We start from the raw sequence: 24,807 nt of genomic DNA, 5'->3' as shown, positions 1-24,807 counted from the left end.
ACATAAGATCAAAGCCCAAGGATATACGTTCCAGAAATAATACAAACAACCTGTGTTTCAAAGTTTTATAAACTTAGTACAAAAGTCCATTGTAACCTTACGCCGTTGTAACATTTTAAGTGATATTAAGTTAATATTATTCTAGGCTATCACAGTTGCTCGGTAGGTTGTAGAGTAATAATAAATACCTAATTAAGTATTTCTAGATTCTTATTACCATAGCTTTACTACCTACCTTTCCATCTAAACTTATACATTTAGACAAATTGAATCTTATGCCAAAATCCTACGTTTGAGTCATAACAGTTTATTGCTACCGTTTATTCTGTTCCCAATGTCAATAATATGCAGTAGAAATATTTTCATTTTTGTATATGTAGACCATTTATGACTCATATACTATTTATGAAGACAAATAATTGCGTGAGACTGAGACGGCAATGAAAAAAGCATAAATTCAAAGTAACGATTTAAGAGAATTGAGTCATAGCTCTAGAAGGGGGGGCTTAGGCGAAGGCGAGCGGGGCCTATCGGGCACCTTTAGATCCAACACGGTCATCTCTTCACACCTGCAAACAAGAAAATTAAATTAGTTGATGCAAATACGTCAATAACTATTAAATATAAAATTGTTGTAAAACCCCCTACGCTATATGCCAACAAAATCCATCTTATGCCAAAAATGCCTTACATTATTTTGTAAAACAGCTTGTACTCTTGAAACTGTTGGATCGATTTCTATGTAACATAGCGAAGAACCACCAAGAAAACCCTCTTTCACGCAAAAAAAACCGCAACGTATTCTCGCAATCTCTGGTCGAAGCGCACCCTAAGAACTGTTTTTTTTTTTATGAACGTTGTAATAAATTGATAATCGTGTAAAAAGCTAAAAAGGTAGCCATAATACGTTTAGCCAAGCGGTTCACTTAAATTTTCTATGAACCAACTTAGTCACAATAGATCGTCGAAAATCGATTTCAATTCACATAATTTTCTTAACGATATGATAATATTTACAAAAGAAGAGGCGAGAATCTCATTCTATTTATGTACTCACTAGAAAGGGATTGGATGGGATTAATTGTGACTTGAAATGATTAATTATTTTTATTAAATTTGAATATGATGTTATTTAAGAAACACTAATTAGTAGACTAGTATTATTTATACAATTTATAATTTAATGATTGGCGATCTTATTGTGAAATTGTTATTGTTAAATTAGATATATTTATAACTATTCAATATTTCAATATCAACAAATTGCTTTGATTAACTAAAGATGATATATTTGTAAGACTATTCAAAAGTGCTTGTTTCTTGGCCTACTTGAATAAATCATATTTTGAAATCGCAGCACGCGTGGAAGGTTTTATTTCATACGTTTTCTTAGGGCTAACATAATGAATACCGACAAAGACATTAACTTATCTTAATACGCGCTATGATTTTTTTTTCTCGAACAGGCAAGTTTCCGTAAACGGTATATCAAATGGTCAACTGTTTTCATCCAAATAACTCTACTTCCATAATACCTACTTGTAAAATATCACAACGGAGGATAGGATACCGATTGAATGGTTCCCAGAGGAGGTAAAACTTGGCGTTCCGGTTATTTCAATAGAAGCCAGGGAGGGAACTCATTTCTATATTATGCACGATGTTATCCTACGAATTATTCATAAAATGTACATTTGCGAGTCGCTTGAAAGTGGACAGGGGATGTTGGAATTACGAAATCATAATTTTAATCTAAGCGCCTTTGCCATTGTTGCCCTTCCAGACCTCTGTAGACTTTATAATGAAAATAGTGACACTAGTTGCCTAGATTCCTGTCCCAGGTAATTTTTCAAATAAACGTAATGCAGAAAGCAACAAACACAAATCGCATTTTTTTTTTCATATTTTTACCAGAAAATATTGCGTTCACATTGGTAAATTTGTATACTCGTACTTAATCGAAAGACGCAGCGTATGAAGACTATGAAGGCAAAAGATAGGTACAGTAGCCGCCAGATAAATCGGAGCGGCAAAGGTCTTCAGAAATATTTTGATATCACAAAGCCTCTATTATCAAGATGTTAAAGTGCATATTCAGATATTCTAGTGCGCCTTGGCCGCTCCAATATATCTGAATTATCTGATGGTGACTGTATCAACGTGCTGGTCAAGTTCTCAGGGAACCGTTGGATGAGAAGGACAACAAAAAACCGATCATTGTGGAAATCTTTTTTAGAAGCCTTACCCTAGTAGTGATTGTGGTAAACATCCATTAGATAGAGAATGTAAAATAATTGACAAAAGCTTGTCACTTTTCGCTATCGGCAACAAGACAATATTACCGGTGGCAATTACCCAATGTTCCCGGCCATAACATCACTAAGTGAGAAGAGAAACGTTCACAAAACAAATAAAACAACATTTTCACGCTTTGTTTTAACTTGACTAACGTTCAAAGAGGCCAGGCATTCAATTAACCTGTCTTTAGCAGCTGCGCGGAAACACCAGCGAGTCTAGCCGGAAGGCGGGATAGGCTGGGAGTAGAAATTAACAACGTTCTTGCTGTTCGTTTTTTTTTTTGTTTATATCGAGCAATTGCTACGTGGACTATTTTGAATTAATGTTGAATCTCATTAACATATTTCGAAATGAGAGATTCTCCACTCCAGTAAGTCTGTGAAATATTTTTTTCATCACACTTGCTCGTAGGCGACGCGTTCCGTAAAACCCATGACCTAAAGAGCTGTAATATAGGTCCGAAATTAAGCAGAAGATGATTTTTTCCTCACATCGCAAGTGTGATGAAAAACATTGGGTACAGGAATTACGAACTCACTTAAACATTTAGGTCCGGTTCCAGCACAGTGAATAAATGTATGGTAAGTAAATAAGATTCAAGTTCCAGGTAACTGAGCGTGAGCTGCCTGCGCGTGGCGAGTGCGTTCCATGCGTCGTATAGGGTGGGACTTCTAGAACTGGTAGATACAGTTCAAATAGCAGGACCTCTCCTTTTGAATCTGCGAGTAGAATTCATCAGGCAATGTCCGAGTCCAGTTGACTAAGGAGTGAGCAGAGAGCTGCCAGCATGGGGTATGTGCGTTTCGTGGGTAAATGCATTTTTAAGTAGTGTAAGTCGAAAATTATCACCTTTCCTTTACAGCCTGCGAGTAGAACACATCAGGCAACGGCGAGTCCAGCTGACTGAGTAGAGAGCTACCGGCCCGGGGTGAGTGCGGCCCATGCGTCGCGTTAGGCGAGAAGGGTATTGCAGCTCGGAGCGCCGCTAATACCAACAACATGCCACCTGGGGAAGATAAAACTAAGTAAGATTTTATCCATGTAGCCGTAGAGAAGAACCTACGGTCCTTAGCTAATCGGGGTCTTTAGTGTTGTTTAATTCGAAAGGAAGCGTTCTCTTCATTAAGCGTCTTTTTCTAGAGTTTCTCTTCATTCAATTTGATTAATTCGTTTTAAGATTGCGCCCACTGTGGAGCTTTTAGTCTACATTTGTATCATGATATAGTATTCCCTCTAAAATCCTCGATATCTAATTCATTTTGCAAGTTACTTTCTTTAAATGCTAAGGGTATTGTAGCGCTGTCTGGTTTGATCGCACTACCTGCCACCGTTTTACTCGACAGTCCATTATACTCATTTATTACCTACAGAATGAATGCTGGAACCATGAAATAGTTCATACCGCAATTGTTACGGTCACGGTGTTACCGATCCGGATTACCGACATCGTAATCTTTTAACAGCTCACTAATAAAGCTGTCACGTTTTGTAATAGGTAGTTATGTAAGTCGGTAGGTACGTCACGAATAGTAATGTTACTGCAAATATATGTTGGCTTAAAAAAATCAAACAAGAACTGTATTTCATTCATTTGTTCAAAAAATATCGCTCCAAGAGAAGACCATTATTTGACATTTATGGCTTTAATAGTATCCTGGGGGTCTAGCCAAGATGACAAACGGTTGTGCTACGGCAACGAAACGCTGTCTCTCTATCGCACCAATAAGGACGAGTGATACAGATACAGAAAGCGTTTCTTTGTCGTAGCGCAAACTATTGTCATCTTGGCTAGACCCCATGGGATCATGATCATGATCATGATCTAGATTGATTTCTTTTCATCCTGGATAGAAATGAAATTAATTAGCAAAAAAATCAATTGCTAATAGCATAAAAACATGTCAAAACATTTTTTTCACTCACATACTTACATTTTTCCACTTAACAGTAAAAGTGCTCATAATCGATAAACAAAAACTTTGGAAAGGTCTCCTTAGACCATTTCGTACCAGCACGTCATTCAGTAAGTCCACCCCGAATACATATTTCCGCATATCATTTTAAAACAAACAAAAAAAAACAATCCTAGGCTGACACTGAGCCAAAAACGTACAGTGTCTGCGGGTAACTATTTGACAACGTAAATAAAAGGAACGTTGACATATATCAAAATATAGTGTCGTTCAATAGTATTGATTATGATGACCCCTAAATAAGAAACGATGATGATTAAAGAAGCCTTATAAATTTACCATTTTTGGCAATTAAGTACCTACCTACTTACAATTTCCTTATAGCTACTCGTAGCTATAAAGAAGCTTCATATCACCAAAAGCAAAAAGATCTATCTAACCCATTCAGTTCTAACTAGAAATTACGATATAAAGATTTTTGTGTTGTGGCATCATTTTTGGAAATCTTTAAAACTCGAACACTTTGTCGATTTCGCCTTTGGAGTGCGTAAATATATTCATTGATGACAAATTAGTTTTGTTCGAGTTAGAAGAGTGCAGCTTTAAAAATTATTTCCCGAAGAAATTCCTTAGCCCAGTAACTAATTTTTCAATTTCCAATTCTGATCAGATTAGGTTATTTCCTGCTTACCAAGCGCAAGTGACCGATGACCATGCTGTCTATGGCCTCGGAATCCGAAAAAAGTATTTGAAATCGAAGTGTCCTCATATATTGGTTCGGAAGGAAACAAAAGCTCGTCTGCGCTCAGTTGGTACTAAAACAATCAGAATAACAATCTAAGCGCCGGCTTACAGTTGAGAAAAAATATATCTCCGGGAATATCGGGATGTGTATTTCTTTTATGTTCTGAAATCCCCAGTGGGTTAACTAAATTTAAATTTTGGACAAGCAGTCTCTGAGGTTAGTTGGTCTGTAGTTATGAAAAGCCCTCAAACTTTGCCGTATTTACGAACTCTTAAGCTTTTATGTGTAGCGGTATTTTATTTGCTGGAATATTTCAGTATTTTCTTAGCGTGTCTTGGAAAAAAGTAGATACCTAAGTATATATCATGCCGATGCGAATATAGTGTAGAAAAGACGTATTCTTAGGAACTTGGATTGGGAGTTACAGTCAGCTGTAAGAATTCAAAATTATGAAATACAATTCTGTTCAGATGATCATAGTACCGGAATCTATAGAACTGCGTGACCACGTATGTAAAGTATGTTCTTTTAGTGCCAATCTGCGAAACCCAACTTGTTTAAAAGAAAAAGGATGAGTTAAGTTAGATTTTACGAGAATAAGATATATGTTGTCAAATTTCCTTATTGCTATGTGTCAAATCTAGATCGAACTGCCTGCGGACGACCTCATACCTTGCTTAGCTTCACGCTAAGTGCACGCGCATCTAATGTCGGCCTACAACTCGGCTCTTGTGTTCAGCTAACCGCCGGTGCACGATTAGTATCATCCCACATCCCTGTGCCGGCACAATCATGAACAGCGTCGATAGTGACGCTATAGACCCACATCGTCTTGCTATCTATATATACCTGATATAGTAGCCAGCAGCGTGAGGTCAGCGAACAGCAGCGCTGTAGCGGCGCACGCGTATGCAGGAGCGCGCGCGCGGCCGCACGACCAGCGCGTGAAGTCCCAGCACCGCAGCGGCAGCGTGTACTCCCCGCGGCGGCACAGCACGTCCACGAACAGCGCCGCGACCCACATCGTCTCCAGTATGAGAACACAGGCTGATCCGACGCTGCCAAAAAAAAAAGTTAATAGCCCGCAGCCAGCTATTGACGCGAAACGTTGAGTTAATTGTACATATGTAAAATATCAGAACTTTTTTCACTCTACTGGTCCAAGCCGAAAAAATGATAGTGTGATAGTCTCAACTATAATATTATAGTATCACGACGAACGTGCTAATAATATCGAATCAAATTTAAGCTTTGACTTTTGTATAAATAGTTGACTTTTTCATTATCATTTCACTACATCTTATAAAACAAAGTCCCCGCCGCGTCTGTATGTATGTATGTTCGGATAAACTTAAAACTACTGCACGGATTTTCATGCGGTTTTTAAGTGTAAAATTTGTTAACCTGCGCGAAGGCGGGGCGGGTCGCTAGTTCTTATTACATTTTTTTTTATATACTACGTCGGTGGCAAACAAGCATACGGCCTGCCTGATGGTAAGCAGTCTCCGTAGCCTATGTACACCTGCAACTCCAGAGGAAATAAAAAAATAAAATATTATATTATTAAATTTTTTAATTTCAAATATTTCATTTCCTCTTGATTTTCTTGAGTATCGACTCATTTCGGCTGTGTATTTGGCTTTGCATCTATGTAGTTGGAGGACACTCCAACTATCCCTGTTATTGTGCCAAGATCTCGTATTGTTGAGTTGCACGTAACCAGATAAAAGGCAGAGTGGAATATATACAAACTTGTATTACTGATACATGAATTACATATTAATGGACCCTTGTAACCTAGATTAAGAAAATATACTGTCCGTCCCCTTTAGTACAGGGGCCAATTTTTTTCCATCAACATACCAGTATAAATATTTTACAGTACATATGGTGCTACTTTACCGCACTAGTGCGAAAATTAGTATATTACGTTACTGTGTCGAACATTTAAAGGGCCATATGTACTGTAAAACGTTGTACGATACATGTGCGAATAGGTAATTCGCAACTCGTGTCGATTTAAAACACTCCCTTCGGTCGTGTTTTAATTTATCGCCACTCGTTTCGAATTTCCTATTTTTCGCACTTGTATCGTAATGTACTATTGTTTTACTTGTGTACAAAATGTAACTTATTATCCATAACTCTAGCAGCTCCAAGGTCTAAAAAAATATGGTAATTTAGAATTTTATTTCAGAAAAAAATTGCATTTTTCTAAATGATTCCGGTTTGTGGGCGGCAGGATAAAACTAATTGATATGTAATTTCACTGTTCCCGTTTGTATCCATAAATAAAGTCATAAATTATCATATTTATTTGTAGTGCGGATTGATTTTGTTTTCGTTAAAATTCATTTTGGGTACAACAACAAAATCCCTCGTTCAGTGTCACCTCAAGTGTCACTGAAAAGTTATTCGTGATGTCGAAATCGCGTGTATCGCGCCACAAATATTTGTTTTGAGAAAAACAAATAATACGTCGGCAGTGCGTCCTTGGAATTAACAACACACAATCATAGAAGATAGACATACAGGAAGGAAAATAATTATTGGCCCTGGAGTGAAAGTGCATTAAAACTTTGAGTTTTTACTTAAACTGTTTATTTTACTTAAAGGAAACATTGAATTACTTTTTTTTCGCTTTTCTCGCCCGGGAATTGAATCGACTAAAAATTCAAAACAAATGCAATCCCTATTTTATACCGGTAGTCGATACAGTTAATGTTAATATTACAATTTCTTCAAGAAACATTAGGTATTTAGTACACAATAATATTTTTAGACAAGCAAATAGTTAAAAAAACCCTTGAATGCCAACAACAACAATCAACAGGTTGTTGATGCTTGGTTTCTTTTAAAAATAAACGGATTTTTCCTAAAGGAAACAAAAAAGTAAAATGAGCTACCTTAAGGTTTTAAGGTACTTTCTTTCCAGGGCTCATATTTTTTTTCCACCTGTATATGGTACCCCGCCACTAATAATGAAGAATGACTGTAGATAGACACATTATAAATTTGTTGCGCGTGAATACGGTAAACAATTCAATGAGTTTTCAAATAGCCTGTACGCTTGTTATGCATATTGGGACATCAACACGCATAAATTATAATGCAAAATAAATGTCGTATTTTTTCCCATCGAAAAAAGACCATATAATTGTAGGGACCTACTTTCACTGAATTCTGTTTGGGATAGACTAATTTCAGATTGAAAATTTTAAATGATAAAATAACGTTTGCGTAACTTGATATAATATAATTATGGCAAGGTTAAATAATCTATTATGGGCCTTATTAAAATATTCATCGCCTATTGAGATAGAGAGGTATTTTTATGCACGTTTTAATTCTTGAATGATAAAAAATATACCTATATTTGCAATCAAAACTAAAAACATCTACGACCACAGGTTAATGTGATGATAAATTATAGACGTTATTTTCTGCTGCAAGAGAGTGAATACTCGAGAAAACTAATTTTCGTGAAAATGCTAGTACGATTTCACACCTAACTACTATAATATAGATTTTATCTGCAGAGAAAAGGTACCGCCCCTGCATAGAAGTTTGTATGCACGGGTGGTACCTTTTATCTGCAGCTAACCGTACCATAGTTTAAAAACCAATATATTATAAGAGTACAGTTTCCTACGCTACATAAGCATTAAACGAGAAGCATCGTCAACAAAAAAATAGGTACACAAACACAACAAACAGTTCATTTAACTTCTGACACCTGATTTCCACGCAAATTCTATTCGTTGCATTCGGACTATTAATATTTCCATTCTAAAGCAGAGATAAGTAAACTATAATAGTTATTTACGATACAAATGCGAAAAATAGGAAATTCGTAACGAGTGGCGATAACTTAAAACACAACCGAAGGGAGTGTTTTAAATCGACACGAGTTGCGAATTACCTATTCGTACATGTGTCGTACAACGTTTTACGCAGTGGCTTACGTGAGCGAATAACTCGCGATGCGACGCGGCCCACCCATTCGCGTTCACAACGAGATCGCCCACGTAGGACACTTCCATAGGTATCAAAGGATTGAATTCACCCGCGCCGCGCCTTTTCGCGTTCGCGAGTTATTCGCTCACGTAAGCCGACACAGTACATATGACCCTTTAAATTTTCGACATAGTTACATAATGTGCTAATTTACGCACTAGTACGGAAAAGTAGCACCATATGCACTGTAAAGACTGTTGTAATTGTAGCTCGTAACGTATCAACTATTTCAGAAAAGTTTGTATATCACACTAGGCACTGACCTATCACACATAGACGCCTAGTCGACAGATCTAATCGCTAATCCGTCAAAAGTGAAGCCGAAACACTATCGATGTGTGCGTGTGACGCTCATGTCATACGCTCAGCAACAAATGCACGTATACAAAAATATGTTGCGAGTATTTATTTATTCCCGTCAGAGTAGGGGTATTTTAACAACATTCTTAGACTTTGTTATCAATAATTTTGAAGTGTGTAATTTTCTTAATTTTGTACAAAAGCTTTTTAGGGTTGCATTATCACAATGAACCCTACTTGATTGATGTGAACCCTTAAAATTTGAGTGTGATTGTAGTAATGCAGTCGGCAGCAGTATTGTAGCGACAATACTGCCTTACTAGTTACTGTTGAAAATATCAAAATCATTGTCGGTGCCAGGATTTTTGACATTTGCGGCAATTAATATTGCAGTCGGCAGCAGTGCAACTTATTGTTGCAAGTGTCAAAATCGATGTCTCTGCGAGGAATATTGACATTGTTGTAGTAATGCAGTCGGCAGTAATATCGCAGTCAGTAGCAGTATTAACTTTTACAACTTTATTTTATTTTACAAATGTCTGAATAAACTTAAAAAAAAAATTGCAAAAGATACTATACTCGAGTACATTTCTATACTTATGTACAAAAAGTGAGGTACTTCACGAGCCGACGCTGTTCGGTATAGACATACTTTGAAATGAAATAATGAAAAATATAATTTTCTTTAATAATACAAAGAATTTAAAGTAGGCGTATTTATTTTAGAATGTAAACGTCATGCCTTATTTAGAGGAAAAATGATTCATTTTACTGGCAACATTTATAAGTAATGGCGGCTGACGAAGTATTGGATTTCTGTATTCACAATTACGTACAAATATCATATTAAACTCGATACTTACGCGTGATATGTAATAAAAGGTGATATGTTTTTATTTACTGATAAGTTGTGACACACATTCACTGCACAAACCGCCATCTCTCCAGTATTTTTTAATTTACAACCGGTGGAAATTAAAGCGCATTGGATGTTCACAGTTAAATACCTTACTAAATGGTGTGAAGTGATGCTGTGTAAATTTAAATTTGATGAGGACCTAGTATGGATATTAACAGTATTCAAAATAAACTTGTCTCTGTCCAGAATTTCCTACTTTTCAGATTAGATATTTCAGTGAGTTGGTGTACTGAATATCATTGCCTACCTACTTTATGCATCCGTAATGAATAATTCCTGGACGAGGAGACGTGTACTAGCCTGCTAAGCCGCAACCGCATTTGAAAACAACTGTATACCTTGTCTTTGTATAATAAGGTAGGCTTTTGAACAAGTTTTCAAATGTGACAACAGTGGATAGGTAGTTAGTGCACGGGAGCTTTTTGAGTTGGCCTTTGTTACCCGGTAGAACCTTAAAAGGGTGTCAGGCCGCGTAGCCAACGTTACAATCGTTAACGCTCCGTAGCGTATCGTAGTCATCTCTCTCTATCACTCTTCCGTATTAGCGCGACTGTGACAGTTGCGTTTCGTTCGCTACGGAGCGTGAACGATAGGCACGTTGGCTACGCAGGCATGACAAAGTGCTTGTGCAATGTTGAATACTATTAAGGTTTAGATCCACCAAAATTACTGCTACCAATGCCAAACCTACCTAAATGAGATAGGTATCAAAAAAACTTTTGATACCTATATCATAGGTAGGCACTTAAAGGCTTATGCATGTTTATTAATAAACCATCAAGTAGGTAAAGTACACAAGACCCGTTTTTAAATTGGTATTCAGAATTGCCTAGATCAATCAGAAACAACAATTCGAACGTTCTGACATCAGAATGATACCTAAATAATGTAATTTAGTTATCGTGCATTAAGCTTGTACTTGTCTGTACATGTATTGGCGCGAGTGAGACGAATGATAATTGATAGCTAAATTATCATTCTGATGTCAGTGCAGAACGAATTATCGTGTGTGTGGTTTAAAACCGTTTAACACCATATATTTATATTATAGTTAAAAATGAAATGACGTACTCACAGCAAGCCCGGCCCTGATGCCCCTCGCCCAAGCACCACGAGTTCGGAACCGGCGCCACTCATCACTGAAAAATAAGAATAACGTTATTGTAAACTAAACGTTATTCTAAACAGCGACAGCTCCCTGGATGTTTTTTTTACCCCTGAATCAAAACTTTTGGTAGCATCAAGCCATTACCTGGAGATACTAGTCACAAAAAGTTCTATTACCTTCTAATATAATTACCTATTACCTTCCAACACAAAATAAACATAGCTATACTTTAAGCCTTTATAAACTAAATTATATTTCAAATTGTTAAAATTAAATATGTAACAAACTACCTAAAAAAAAAAAAGAAATGTATTGTATATTGCTATTATAAGTTAAGAAGTAAATATACCTAAATGTAATCTGAGTGTTAGCATGTAAGGTTTATCTGTTAGTGCTAATATTAAATAAATAAATAATAAATAAATAATGTTATAATAATGTAACTATAACGACTGTTCAGTTATTGTTGTTGGTATCGATATTCCATACAATGGTTAAACTATAATTGGTTATTTGTAACTATAGGAACCATTAAAAACACCAACAGTAGCATCATTTGCTCAGTTACGCTTCGGTAGAGTGGGGTTACTTTGATTGGGGGTGTAGCATTGATCATTGAGTGTTCAAGCGCGTTCATATTTATTTCTGTTAAGGTTCATGCCAATTACGTAAATAAATTCTTAAAATTTCGGTTTTCACCAGCTTATAAATCAAAGATCATTCATCTGTGAATCGAATCCCCATGAATGAAAGTATTTATTATATTTTACGAGTATATTCTGCAGTAATTCAAGAAGGTTTTTTGTTTTAATTTAACAGCTTGCAGTGTTGGGGGTCGACTACTACGAATATTCACTTCAAAACTCAATCTGAGATTGTACTAATAAGCAAAAAAACTAATCAAAATTGATTCGCGATATTTTATATTTGATCCCGTAGAGGTACATTTTCATTAAAATTTTGCTACGAGTACACCTTTCCGGTTCCGTTAGCGTGCACTCCTAAAATACGCGTGTTGAATATTAACGATGATGCCAAAACATTTGTCAAAAACAACGTGCGGTTTATTTTCCAAGCTGCCGCGCATGTTTTACTTAAGTATTCATTCACTCTGATTCATTCCTAAAATGTTGGATAAAAAGATTTGGAGTATTCTTGATATTTCACCGACACCTGTAAAATTTCTACTGCTTTATGCGTTAAAAGTTAAATGTCCTATTCGTCCTTTATGTTTTCTATGTACCTATTTAATGAAAGATGTTGTACTTAATTGGTTTTAATATTATAATAGTGTTTTATGCAACCGTTGTATAAGAAGGGTCAAAAAAGGCGAGTGGGGTGAGTTACAAAGTAGTAGGCAAACATTGTATAGGAATACGCCACGAGCATTTTTTGACCCACTTATGCAACGTTGCATACAATACTTTTCCTACGAGTCAACAAACATAAATCTTAATTTAGGTAAACAAAGCAAAAATATATTGCTAAGCTACGCGAGCATACCTTGTTGCAGCCGGTCAGCGACACCTTCTAGTAACTCATGAGGCCCTGGTACAGTCAGCATCAAAAGTAGCGGATGAAACAACGCGCCAAAAGTATGTGATATTCCGGATAACTTTTCCAAATATAGATAAATTTCTAGAATTCGCGATCAAAAGTATATCTTTTACAATCTTTGTTGTTCTATATTAAACACATCACTTTTTGTTAAGCTGTTACAGAATGGTAGATACTTATGAAGCCTTATTTGATCCGCTACTTTTGATGCTGACTGTACTTGCGCTTTAATAAATTAAATTTTTGGACAGTTTTTCTCGATTTTGGCCACAGTAGCCTATGGAGTGGAGACTAACAAGCAACGCTAAGCGGTCTTCGTAGTCTATGGATGTTGCTATATTACAGGTGTCACGTACGCGTCTCTGACATATGAAGCAATTGTTTCTACTATGCAACCAAGTGAATATTTTGTAAGTTAGCAGCAATGCACTTAGATTGAAACTGTATTAGTTTTGATTGTGTTAGGTAGGTAGCCATTAATCACAGTAACGTTATAGCGATTTTTAAAGCACAAGTGCTGTTATGAGGAAGGAGGAAGGATTATAGACTTTTCTTGAAACCTTTTATGTATGTTCGTATATTCGTGTTAATGAATGTATAAATGACAGATAACAGTAGAGGAGTAGGACAACAAATTAAAACTATGTTTTTTTTTTTGCTCCAGTCATGGCAGTCAGTCACGCCATTAATTTTCAAAATTACAAATATCAATGAAAAATTAAACTTAAGTAGCTCTATTCTTCTTGTTTGAGGTAAAATGCTGCCATCGTTTAAAAACTGATGGTAAATACTTATTTTACAGGATTTGTCTGTACCATCCCATTACTGGTGCCAGTCTCATCATACTCTTAGGGGGTTTTACTATACCTAATCAATATGAATTGATATGAATCAAGTAAATACCTACCAAATCCCCCCACACCCCACAAAAGAACCTAATCCAAGTTTCAGCACAATCAAAGATCAGCAAGTGAGGTACAATGACAAAATAGTTTAAAAGCCATATTTAAGTATATCATAAAGTGGCTGAGTAAAACTTCGAGTGCTTTAGCACCAAGCACCGATTAAGTTTGTCAGAGACAAATGCTTTGAAAATAGGAATTCAACTGACCGCGCCAGAAAACTTGCACCCAACTGTGCAGGCTGTTAGTCTTAAACTCTTTAGTCTTAAAACCAAACTACTGCAAACTACAATTAAGTCAAAACGCTTTTAGAGAACAGAAGATGCTTCAGTAAATTCAACAATTTTTGGTTTGGAAGGAAAACTTTTGAAAGATCTTAAATTTCACCAGAGTCACGTTTCATAAAGTAACAAATTCGCTGTTTGTCTTTTCTTCTAATAACCATATTAATTTGTCGTTGTTTGTGTACGTAGCACGGTTTTATTATAACAATTTGTGGTTTAATCACTTTCATAAGACATGGCGATTCTGCTGTTAATAGGATTGGGATATTTAATTTCCGGCCTAAACCTTATTGTTAACACGAAAATCATACAAAACACTGGGGACATACCTTGAAAACTGAAATTTGCAAATTGCGGGGATCTTTCTCTTTTACTCCAATGAAGGCGTAATTAGAGTGACAGAGGAAAATGCCCGCAATTTGCGAAATTTGATTTTTCGTGGCTACAGCCCTGATGTCAATGAACTCGTGCAGTAAAGCTGCTAACGTATGAGTGAGACAGACATAAGGCGGCATAGGCGGCGTTCGCTACTTTCCTTTAGCAATAGTATAACATGTGTATGGGCTACTAGTGCCAAATACACCAATTATATTCTTTTGGTTGCTTGATTTAATGATAACTCACAATATCACCGAAAGTAAAGAATTTAGTGATACGAAACTACTAACTATAAAAGCGCAATGTTATGAATGATGATGCTAATAAGGACACGCGTGATGGGTGCTAATGAATTATTTTAAGTAATTTCGCTGAGATGACAATGTGCGGTATGTAGACAATTCAACGTGTAAGTGCGATATCTGATATGATTGCATTACATCTGTGTCGCAGCATTCTTATAGTTATAACGCATCAATTGACTTGATTCACTTGATTGGTCACATTAATTGCAATGATCATCTCTTTGGCAATGTCAACACTGACGTGAAATGTTCTTTATTGTTTTATAAGTAGGCATAGAGACTGTAAACTAAACCGTGCTGTCGCTAAAGTATTATGACCAAGGTGAATTTTACAACTGTAGTCACATACTGTAAACATATATGTAGGTTAATAAACATAATGTTTTTATTTTTTGTGGGACGTACCAAATTACAATCTATAAATTACAACATACAGAATATGAACTGTGATCAACTCAATCCCACGTTGGCCAGAGTTGATCAGAGTTCATTTTTTATTATTATGTATAAACATTCTGTATATACAAATTATATGCCGTATTCACAATCTGTCTGCAAGTAGGTACTTACGAGTACGAGTCTCTTGAGGTGATAATTACCTAGTTGGTCACGAGGTGACAATAATAAATTTATAAGCTAACAAAAAACTGAATTATAGTTGAGCTCTATTTAGGTTGTAAATGTTCTAATAACTATTCTATCAGCTTGAAATACCACTATTATTAATTTAAAGTTGATTTTCAGATGACACTACAGAATGATTAATTAGAAGCGGCAGTTAGAAGAAATGACAAAGCGTATTTTTGTCATTTTAATTCTTAGGATGACTAAAAAGTTATTATGCTAATGTCAATGTCCTGTGAACTTCTGGTAAGGTTTATATTGACTCCCTTGTGCCAATAATAATAATGGCATCTGATTGTTATTTTTTTATCAAAGCATATGAATCTGGTACTAATTCATAGGGTTAAAATTATACATATAGATAGCATTTATGCTTAACCTACTAAAAAAACTACAAACATCTAGAACAAGCTCCAAGAGTTATTTTTTCATAGGTATAGTGCACATTGTGAAAACTAAGCCTGCCATTCATTAGGCGGCCAAAAAAGCAAAAGGACAGACAGGGACGTGACAAGAATTCAATCAAAGAAAATAACGGCAAAAAGTGTCGCTTTCGCCATATCGACAATGCATAGGCGAAAGGCGTTAGGAAACCAAAAATCTTAAAACATCCTGCACAAAGCTACTTACCATAATGTTTTACTTAAAAAGAGTTACCAATTATTATATGTGTACTGTATTTAAACTAAACTACTCTTGACTTAATATAGTACATTACGATACAAGTGCGAAAAATAGGAAATTCGAAACGAGTGGCGATAAATTAAAACACGACCGAAGGGAGTGTTTTAAATCGACACGAGTTGCGAATTACCTATTCGCACATGTATCGTACAACGTTTTACAGTACATATGGCCCTTTAAATGTTCGACACAGTAACGTTATATGCTACTTCTCGCACTAGTGCTATAAAGTAGCCCCATATGTACTGTAAAATATTTTTACAGTACATATGGTGCTACTTTATCGCACTAGTGCGAAAATTTGCATATTACGTTACTGTGCCGAACATTTAAAGTGCCATACTCGTATGTACTGTAAAACGCTCGTGTCGATTTAAAACACTCCCTTCGGTCGTGTTTTAATTTATCGCTTCGAATTTCCTATTTTTCGCACTTGTATCGTAATGTACTATTATATTATTTAAGTTTTCAGCCAATTTATTGTATGGGTAAAACATTCTTTAAAACAAATAAAGTAGACTTAAGTTATTACTTAGCGGTAGACCTTAATCTTAATTCAACTTAATTTAATGACAATCCCGGGCGTGGTTACTTTTCCGATAAGTGGGAAGGTCACCGTTCAAATGCCATTTTTTCTACTGAAATTGCAAATAAAATTGTAGGTGATTGACATATTGACAAGCAGCTGTCAAACCTAAAGTTGCTGGCAATAATTCAATATTCTCGCCAACAGCTATGATATTCCTACTAAATCAGAAGCCTAATTCTGATTTAACAATTTGTTACGTTTTAGATCTTATTTTGAGACGCCTTTGAAGATCGCTCGTGCTGATTGGTGCATGCTAAATGAAGGGAAAGTCGTACGTGAGATCAGCAATACGATCGTCAATGTCGTATCAAAACCACTTTAAACCCATAACAAATTGTCCAATTAGAATCTATCTTAAGTCGAATGTTAGTGTCAAAACGCAGTCGCGCCTGTAAACTGTAATTAATTTAGCATTACAGCACTATATTTCCGCTAAGTGATGCTTTAACTTCCAACAGATACTAGATACAATATGATACAACGTACAAATCAATGCCTGCGTGTGTGTGTGTGTGTGTGTGTGTGTGTGTGTGTGTGTAATAGAATATAGTGTAGTGTAAACAGTCCTTAAGGTAAACACGCACGTAGGCGCCTTATATGTAAATAAATAAATAAATTATTGATTATCTCCAAAATTTAGTCAGTAGAATACCGGTGACTTTAAGAAAGTAACTTAATTTAAGCTCCTTCTATGAATCCTTGAAATTAATGAAATAAAAAATAACTAGGTGGACTTACTACTTCTTCGACGGCACTGTTTGTATTGCAAAGTATGTGCGAGTCAAGTCCGGGTCGCGAAGTTGGAATCTCGACACAATGCGAATTTCAATTCTTTTGTGATGAGCGTTCCGACTCCGACTGAACGTCTAGCGACCTACCTTCACCAAGGCGGCGATTCGGCGATTCCGCGGCCGGCTTCCTGACACAGCGGGGTTGCGAAATGCATCACAGCCATAATGTTATATTTTTTTAACATATATTGTATAATATGTATGCTAGCTTTAAGGTATGCATCTTTGGGCCAATAGTTTGCATGAAAATAAAGATTTTTCATTTCATTTCATAGGTCGAAATATATATCTGCATATAATAAGTAATAAAGGCTGTACATGAAGCGTATTTTTAAACATTTATATATAGGTACTCTGCGAGGTGATTATTTATCTCTTATATTAATTACCTACGACATATTGAACAACTTTTACTGTGTAACTAACCAGAAAAAAAAGCGGACTTGTAGTAGTAGCAAAATATGGTTAAACGCTGAAATTAAAAAGCCTGCATAATGGACAAATATAAAAGGAAAATCGCATTACACACAGGTATTTAGATAAAAATAAAGAAATGACGCTCATTAAAACTATGGAGCCCTAAAAACGTTACTCGGTGTAATGCCACATCAAGCGACGTCGCTGGTTTTGAGTAAAAAGTTGCCTTATAAGTAACTTACTGTCACACAGATTTACTGCTCTCATTTGTCTTTTCTGCTCCCGAAACTTAAAAAGGTCGCTGAACGGTGATATGAGAGCCCACAATTTTGATTCACCCGGAAACTACGTCTTCTGGCGCATGATGGATGGCATCATCCACGTGTCGCGATTAGAAGAGTGACAATGTCATTATTCATTAATAATCAGGCTGTCACGTCAAGACTCATCATCATATCCGTACAGAAGCTGACTGCGGCGGCGAGAAATTATAACTAGTTACTAGGATTAGGCTCCAATTACTTGAAGTTAGTAACTTTCGTGTATAGAGACAAGTCTTGTTTTTGTCTTTTTATGACTTAAGAGGAAAGGGTCGGTCGTTTCTCCATTCAAACTTAATCCCTATTTTCCTCCCTAACATTATGGAAAATATCATTTACATGGTTTGATTTATATTAACCACAGCTTTTCGACTTTATATTATTGTAAAAATTTGGAACGAAAAACAGGTTTAAGTACTACAATTTTTTTATGCTCCTAACTCTTATAATAATAAAAGAAATCTAAAACAATCAAACGTATATATACAACGAATTGTGTCAAAATATTTTCAATAATGGTAATATTCAGACAGGAAAATGAGGACTACGTTTGTATGATAAGGACATTTGGCGCGAGTCCTGCACTTATTCGTATTAAAAACATGATTAAGAATTCAAATATCGGTGCCCCTCTCACGAAACCTTGTCTAGTAAACCCAACTGAAGCCTCTATAAGGAGTTCGATAGGGACTTCCGTTTGTGAATCACAAGTGCCCCTGAGGAGTGCTCGTGTGGGCCCCTGAAGGTCTAACGCAAACATCTAAAATTGAAACTTCGTCATCCCCCTCTCGAGCGTTTTGCAAATTGTAGCGTTAGAGAGGCAAATAGTTGTAGGTATAAAAAATAGAAGTGGTTCCCGGCTACATACAGGATGGAAAAAAATAATGGACCCTGAAGGGAAAGTAGTTAAGTTATCTTAAGTTAGCTCATTTTGGAAACATTATTTTGTTTTTAATTTTCGAATTCATGGTTATTTTATACGACAGACGAGTGTAAAACCTAACGCTTCTAGGAGAAATTTTAACATTAACTGTATCGACTAGTGGAATAAAATAGCGAGGGTTTATTTTTTGGAATTTCTAGTCTATTCTATTCCCGGGCGAGAGAAGCGAATTTTATTTTCATCTCCCCTAATCAGAAAGTTCACCTTTCATAGGCGGATAGCCGAGTGAAAAATTGTATTTCCCACCCTAGGGTGGAAAGTACTTTTTTTTTGTACTTCGAGCAACGGCTGACAGCCATAAATGCCATATTATTCAGTTAAAAGCTCTTACATTCCCCATTTTTATACCAAGTATTATGAAAAAAATATACTACTTGTATTTATTATTTAAATGTACTTATGAAATAAACATAAATATTTATTAAAAAATCAATATAAATCAAGATAAATGTTTTAAATATTATCATTACATTACATTACATTCATTCATTCGGTTCCACTTTTTTTAAGGCGCGTATACATTTAGGCCGTTTAAGACACAACCCAATTTAAGATTGCTCATAGCCTTCAGCAGCCTCATAACCTGCAGTCATAACTCATAACCTTCATTTCTTGTTTGTGTTTGACTTTCCTCATAGTCTCACCCTCGAACTATTGGAGCTCTCACTTCGTTCGAGCGATATCGATATCTCGGGTGATATGGTTCACTTTCCACCCTTGGTTAATAATCTACTATTTTTAATGCAGTTTCATTTCTTTTTAAAAATAATAGAATGTTTCCTTTAAGTAAAATGAGGTAACGTAAGGTTTTAAGGCACTTTCCCTCCAGGGCCCATTTTTTTTTCCACACTGTAAGTATATCGTATATTATATCTACACGGTCGCCGGGCTGGCGGGGCCGGTGTCATCATGGATTGCCGATGGCCGGGTTAAGTTTTCCGTTTCACAAGGTAGGTATCAGAATCAGAACATTGTTAACAATATTTGAAATGTAAAAAATATTTTGCCCCGAATTACCAGAAATAAATGTACACTAAAACTCAACTAGAAATGTTGATTGTGGAAGTACATTTAAGTATATTGGTAAACAGTGCCTGATATTGCGTGGAACAGAAAACTGCTTTTAGGATGCTAAAGGGCCACTTACATCCGCAGTCAGGCCCAATGTCGGGCCTAATAATCGTTACCCGTTTCACGGAGTATCAGCATATAATTAACAGCATTTGAAATGTTATGGCTCATATGCAAAAATATCAAACATTTAAAAAAATTGGCAATTAGACACAAAGTATTTTTACACATCAAATATTATAAAAGATGATTTGCTACCACCAGCACCCTTATCTAGATAAGGGTTGCCCTTTCGCAAGAATCCGGCAACCGTGTAGATCTAATAACTTCTTATGGCACCGACCGAGAATACACGAGTGACACATGCGTGAGATATTTAAGATAACGAAAATTACGATAACGTCGGAAGTGGTGCGATGCATTTTCTTATCAATTTTCCTGTATAGGTATAAGTACATTTTCACAATATACACAATACATTACTACAATAGGTTGGTACAATGTTTGATGATGACGCGCTGATAATTAAGAGACAATAGGGATAAATACATACTAAAGCTTTATACTACAGATTTAGGGGACTGTAAAAGCTGTCATACTTACCTATAGGTTTTAACGTGGTTTTAATATTTCTTCGTCAATAACGACTCCACTAAACTAGTCAAGTGAGGTAGCCTATATCAGAGACCCCGACGCAAAAAAAACGAAAACCAAAATTTCTCATCTGTCCCTCTATCGCTCGAATTTACTAAAGCGATAGAGAGGTAGGTTTTTCGCGGTAGGCCCTGAGGAGTCGACAAACCGCGCTGCCGTCCTCAACCTCAAACTATAAAATGCTGCAACTATTATTACCGCGAAAAAATAGTAGATTGTTAAGCAAAGGATGAAATGCACTCATTTTAATCTGAAAGGGTGCCTTTCACCGGAGTTAAACACTTTACGTTTTATTTCGAAAACGAGGCAAGTAAAACACATGTGTAGGTATTAAAAAAAAACTAAGACTAAGTATAAACTTACATAGTATTTCTTGAGGGTCTGTCTGTCTGTCCGACCGAGGCTTTGGTCCGTGATCATTAGTGCTAGAAAGCTGCAATTTGGCATGGCTATATTTTATCCGTATTTTTAATTTAATTTAATTCATATTTTTATTTTATTTTTTGTAATTTATATGTAAATATTTTGATTGTTTTGTGTTTTTGTATTACCTATGGATATTGTCCGAAATAAATGCTTTTTATTTTTATTTTTTTTTATTTATATAATTATATGACAAGACTTGTTTGCCAGACTATAATCATAACTCGAAAACTACGAAAAATCGGCTAACATACATGGGGTATATTCTGGTAGCCCACAACGTGAGCAATCTAAAAAAAAATTTGGACGTCAAGGTTTGGACCACCCTGTCGTTATACACAGAAAACCGCCTAGGTGGTTGGTCTATGATACATGTACTAAAAAATTCAAAGGTGTGTGTTGTGTGCGCGTGTATGATGTTCAGATCGCACACACGCGCAATAGGCTTCATGTAAGTAGCGTGTATATGTGGCTATAGCCCATAGTCCCTGTCTCTGTTTAGCAGTAGAATAGGTATAAGGTGTTAAGTAAACATTGGAATTTTAACCATGTATTATCCCAAAAACAAGGACAGTGCAATGAGCAACAAAATTGATTACTATCTTTTGTCACATCTTATAACAATATTTGCTGTTGAAGATAATGACAAAAAAAACAACGTAAAACGCTAAATATTCAGCCTGCTGATGATTATGACAGAATGCTGCTTTGCATAATATTAAATTACCCACTTTGAAACATAGAACGATAAATGTATAGAAAGTCAATAGATAGCAGTCGTTTTTTTTTTAAATCGAGCGTACAGCGAACTAATTTTAATTTCTGAATATAACCGCGAAAACGCAGAAACGAAGAAGGAAAAGCAGTAAATTATGATACAATTTTAAATAATATTTATGCAGTTTGGCATGGCGCACTGCAATCTGTTCATGTCTGTCGAAGGTGCGCGAGCTTACGGCGATAATTCAGTTAAAAACCTCTTTGCCAAGTAGACATTACTTATTCCACACTGCTCGAACCCAGTACATTTTAGTTATTCAAAGAGTAAGTTCCGATGAATTAATTATAACCACCCTCTTCCCATCTATTTATAAACCTACTAAAAGTTCCAGGTAAGCCTTATGTATAGGTAGGTATGTTCCTTATCAACTCTAATTAGTTATCCCGGCATACAAAATAAAGGAAGGTATGTATAGTGTGGTACTTATTTCAATTTTATTTGTGGTTGCCTCGGAATAAGAAACGTCACTGATAACCTCCAAAAGTCGGCTGAGGTGGTTTGGGCAATGGGCATGTCTGAATACGTAGGCAACAGAGCCCTTAGCTCTGCCTTGCCAAGCCCAAGCAGGAGGGGCAAAGGTAGCGGTGGCACAATGTCATCGCTAAAGATTTAAACGCCTGTGGGTTAGATGGAGATGATTTCCAGAATAGTGCAAAGTGGAAGGAGAGAAGTAGGAAAGAGTATATCAAAAGTCGAATATAATAATTGCCGCGCCCAGTTACAAACAGTCAACAAATTCCTCCTGAAATAATCAAGTTTCTTACCAACAGCTGTGATCAATCCCCACAATCTTGCCAGCGGCTGTAATAGGCTCCACAGCTTCAGAGCCAAAGGGATCTTAGGAACAGCCGCTCTCCTGCCAGGGCTGGTAGCGTCAGCACCAGCTGACTCAAGCTGGTCAGACGAGGACATCTCCATCTTATCGCACTATAGTCTCACTGAGCGTCAAAATCCGTGATCCAAACCAGTCGGGCGTGCTTCGTACCAATTAATTGCATAATATTGACATTATCATAATTAACCGGCTGTTCTCCGCTTTTTATGATTTTTTCTGTATTTTGTGCTCTACATTCGTCTAAATATAGGCTATTTTATTACACGCGCCGCTAAACACACCTTCATTAACAAGTTTCTAAATGTAAACTCGATAAATGTCTAATTTGTATTATTTACGTGATGTTAGTAAAATGCATTGTGCTGTTGATACTATAAAGACAATCTGGCAGTTTGCCCTGGTACCAAAATATCACCGCCTTGAATATTCAGTTTAAAATCAATTTAAAGTTAATGTCAATATATTTTTGTACAGTATATTTGTTGTTTAATTTATCATTTAAATTAGGCTCACATTATTTTAAGCCACGCTGTTTTCGCGTCAAGTATTTTCTCCGTAAGTTATTTGGCGCGTTTTATCGCGGATGGGTTTTCGTGGCGCACGCGTGTACACGACTGTGGTTGGCAGACTACTGAGAGATGAGAGAAACATTTCAAGCAGTGATTCAGAGAAGCAATACAGCTTCGTGATCTTTAATGTATGCACAAAGATGACAAGAATTTCGCACCAATCTCTAGAGGTACCTAGGTAGATATACATAATTATATCATAATCAGATTTGTTATAACGCAAATTATTGGTAAACTTAAAGATATATTCTAACAGGTTACGTACTTAATCCATTTTGCGATAAAATACCTATACTACCTATTGACATTCTATTTTTTCAACATAAAATAAGTTTAGGACCTACATTGGCATTTAATTTATTTAATTTGTTTTTATTCAGACATCAGATATAATTTATTCCAAATTAACTGCAGTCTGATAATAAATTTATAGTGGCCCTAAAAGTCGGACCAAGACAATGTGTGGCAATTATGTCATCATTAATGTCTAATTTCTGAGAAATTATGACGTTTCTAAATTTAATGTAAAATAATAAAATCGGTGCAAATTTAACTAAGACGGACCGTGCACCTGGCAGCTGTTCATTGGTACACTTCAGAGTGGAAAGTTCACTGAACCTACGAATGCCTAAAGGGCGCTATTTTTCTTATATCATCTATCCTCATATCACTCTTGCTCGAATCGACTCTTAGTTGTCATAAGGGCACATGAATTAGGCAAGTACGAGATAGGGACGGAAGTTAGGTTTTTAGACTGGTGCCGTTAAATCCGTAAAGACAGTTCTACTATCTTAAGAGGCCGTTATCGATTTTAGTCGCAAAAATCGACTGAATCTATCAATTTTACATTGATAGATTTAATCGATGAAATTGTACACCTTTTGTTAACTATTAGAAATAACAAGTACTGGTTTCTATTAGCACGTCTTGTTATCTTTTATTTTAATAAATCATTTTTTTGAAAACAGAGTCATGTTTTTTTTTCTGACGGACGTTTAGGTAAACGCGCGTAAAGCACTGATTTTAAAGCTCTTATTTGTAAATTTCGTAAAGTTTGGACTGCAAGAATGGTAATTTTGTTTACACATATCCTATACTACATTTTTGTTTTGATAAATTTGAAGTAGTGTAATTGAAAGACTAAATCTATAAAATTTACATTTTTGGCTCTTAAAGCACGTTAGAGTTCCTTAGACAAGTTGAGAACTTTAAAAACTTATAGAGTCAGTTCAGGGGGCCTACCGCGAATAACGAAGTTCGCATATTGCGGGCATTTTTCTATGTCACTCTTATTATGTCTTGATCGCAGTAAGAGAGAAAATTACCCGCAATTTGTGAACTTCGGTGTTCGCGGTAGGCCTTCTGTTCGTAAAAAAAAAC

General features: G+C 36.0%; 1 protein-coding gene across 1 annotated transcript; it reads right to left on the bottom strand.

Moving 5' to 3' along the window:
- Positions 1–51: 51 nt before the first annotated feature.
- LOC133520647 (uncharacterized) lies at positions 52–23,500 on the bottom strand. Its single transcript, XM_061855197.1, has 5 exons — positions 22,788–23,500; positions 11,268–11,331; positions 5,806–6,014; positions 3,148–3,304; positions 52–569 (listed from the first exon to the last, which is right to left on the bottom strand). The coding sequence occupies exons 1-5, from the start codon at positions 22,939–22,941 to the stop codon at positions 485–487; spliced, it is 669 nt and encodes a 222-aa protein (XP_061711181.1). The 5' UTR covers positions 22,942–23,500; the 3' UTR covers positions 52–484.
- Between the last annotated feature and the right edge of the window lie 1,307 nt (positions 23,501–24,807).

This window comes from Cydia pomonella, chromosome 8, assembly GCF_033807575.1.
Source record: "Cydia pomonella isolate Wapato2018A chromosome 8, ilCydPomo1, whole genome shotgun sequence".
In the NCBI taxonomy this organism is placed as follows: domain Eukaryota; kingdom Metazoa; phylum Arthropoda; class Insecta; order Lepidoptera; family Tortricidae; genus Cydia; species Cydia pomonella.
Note: the sequence above shows the minus strand (reverse complement) of the source record. Positions and strands in the feature narration are given on the sequence as shown.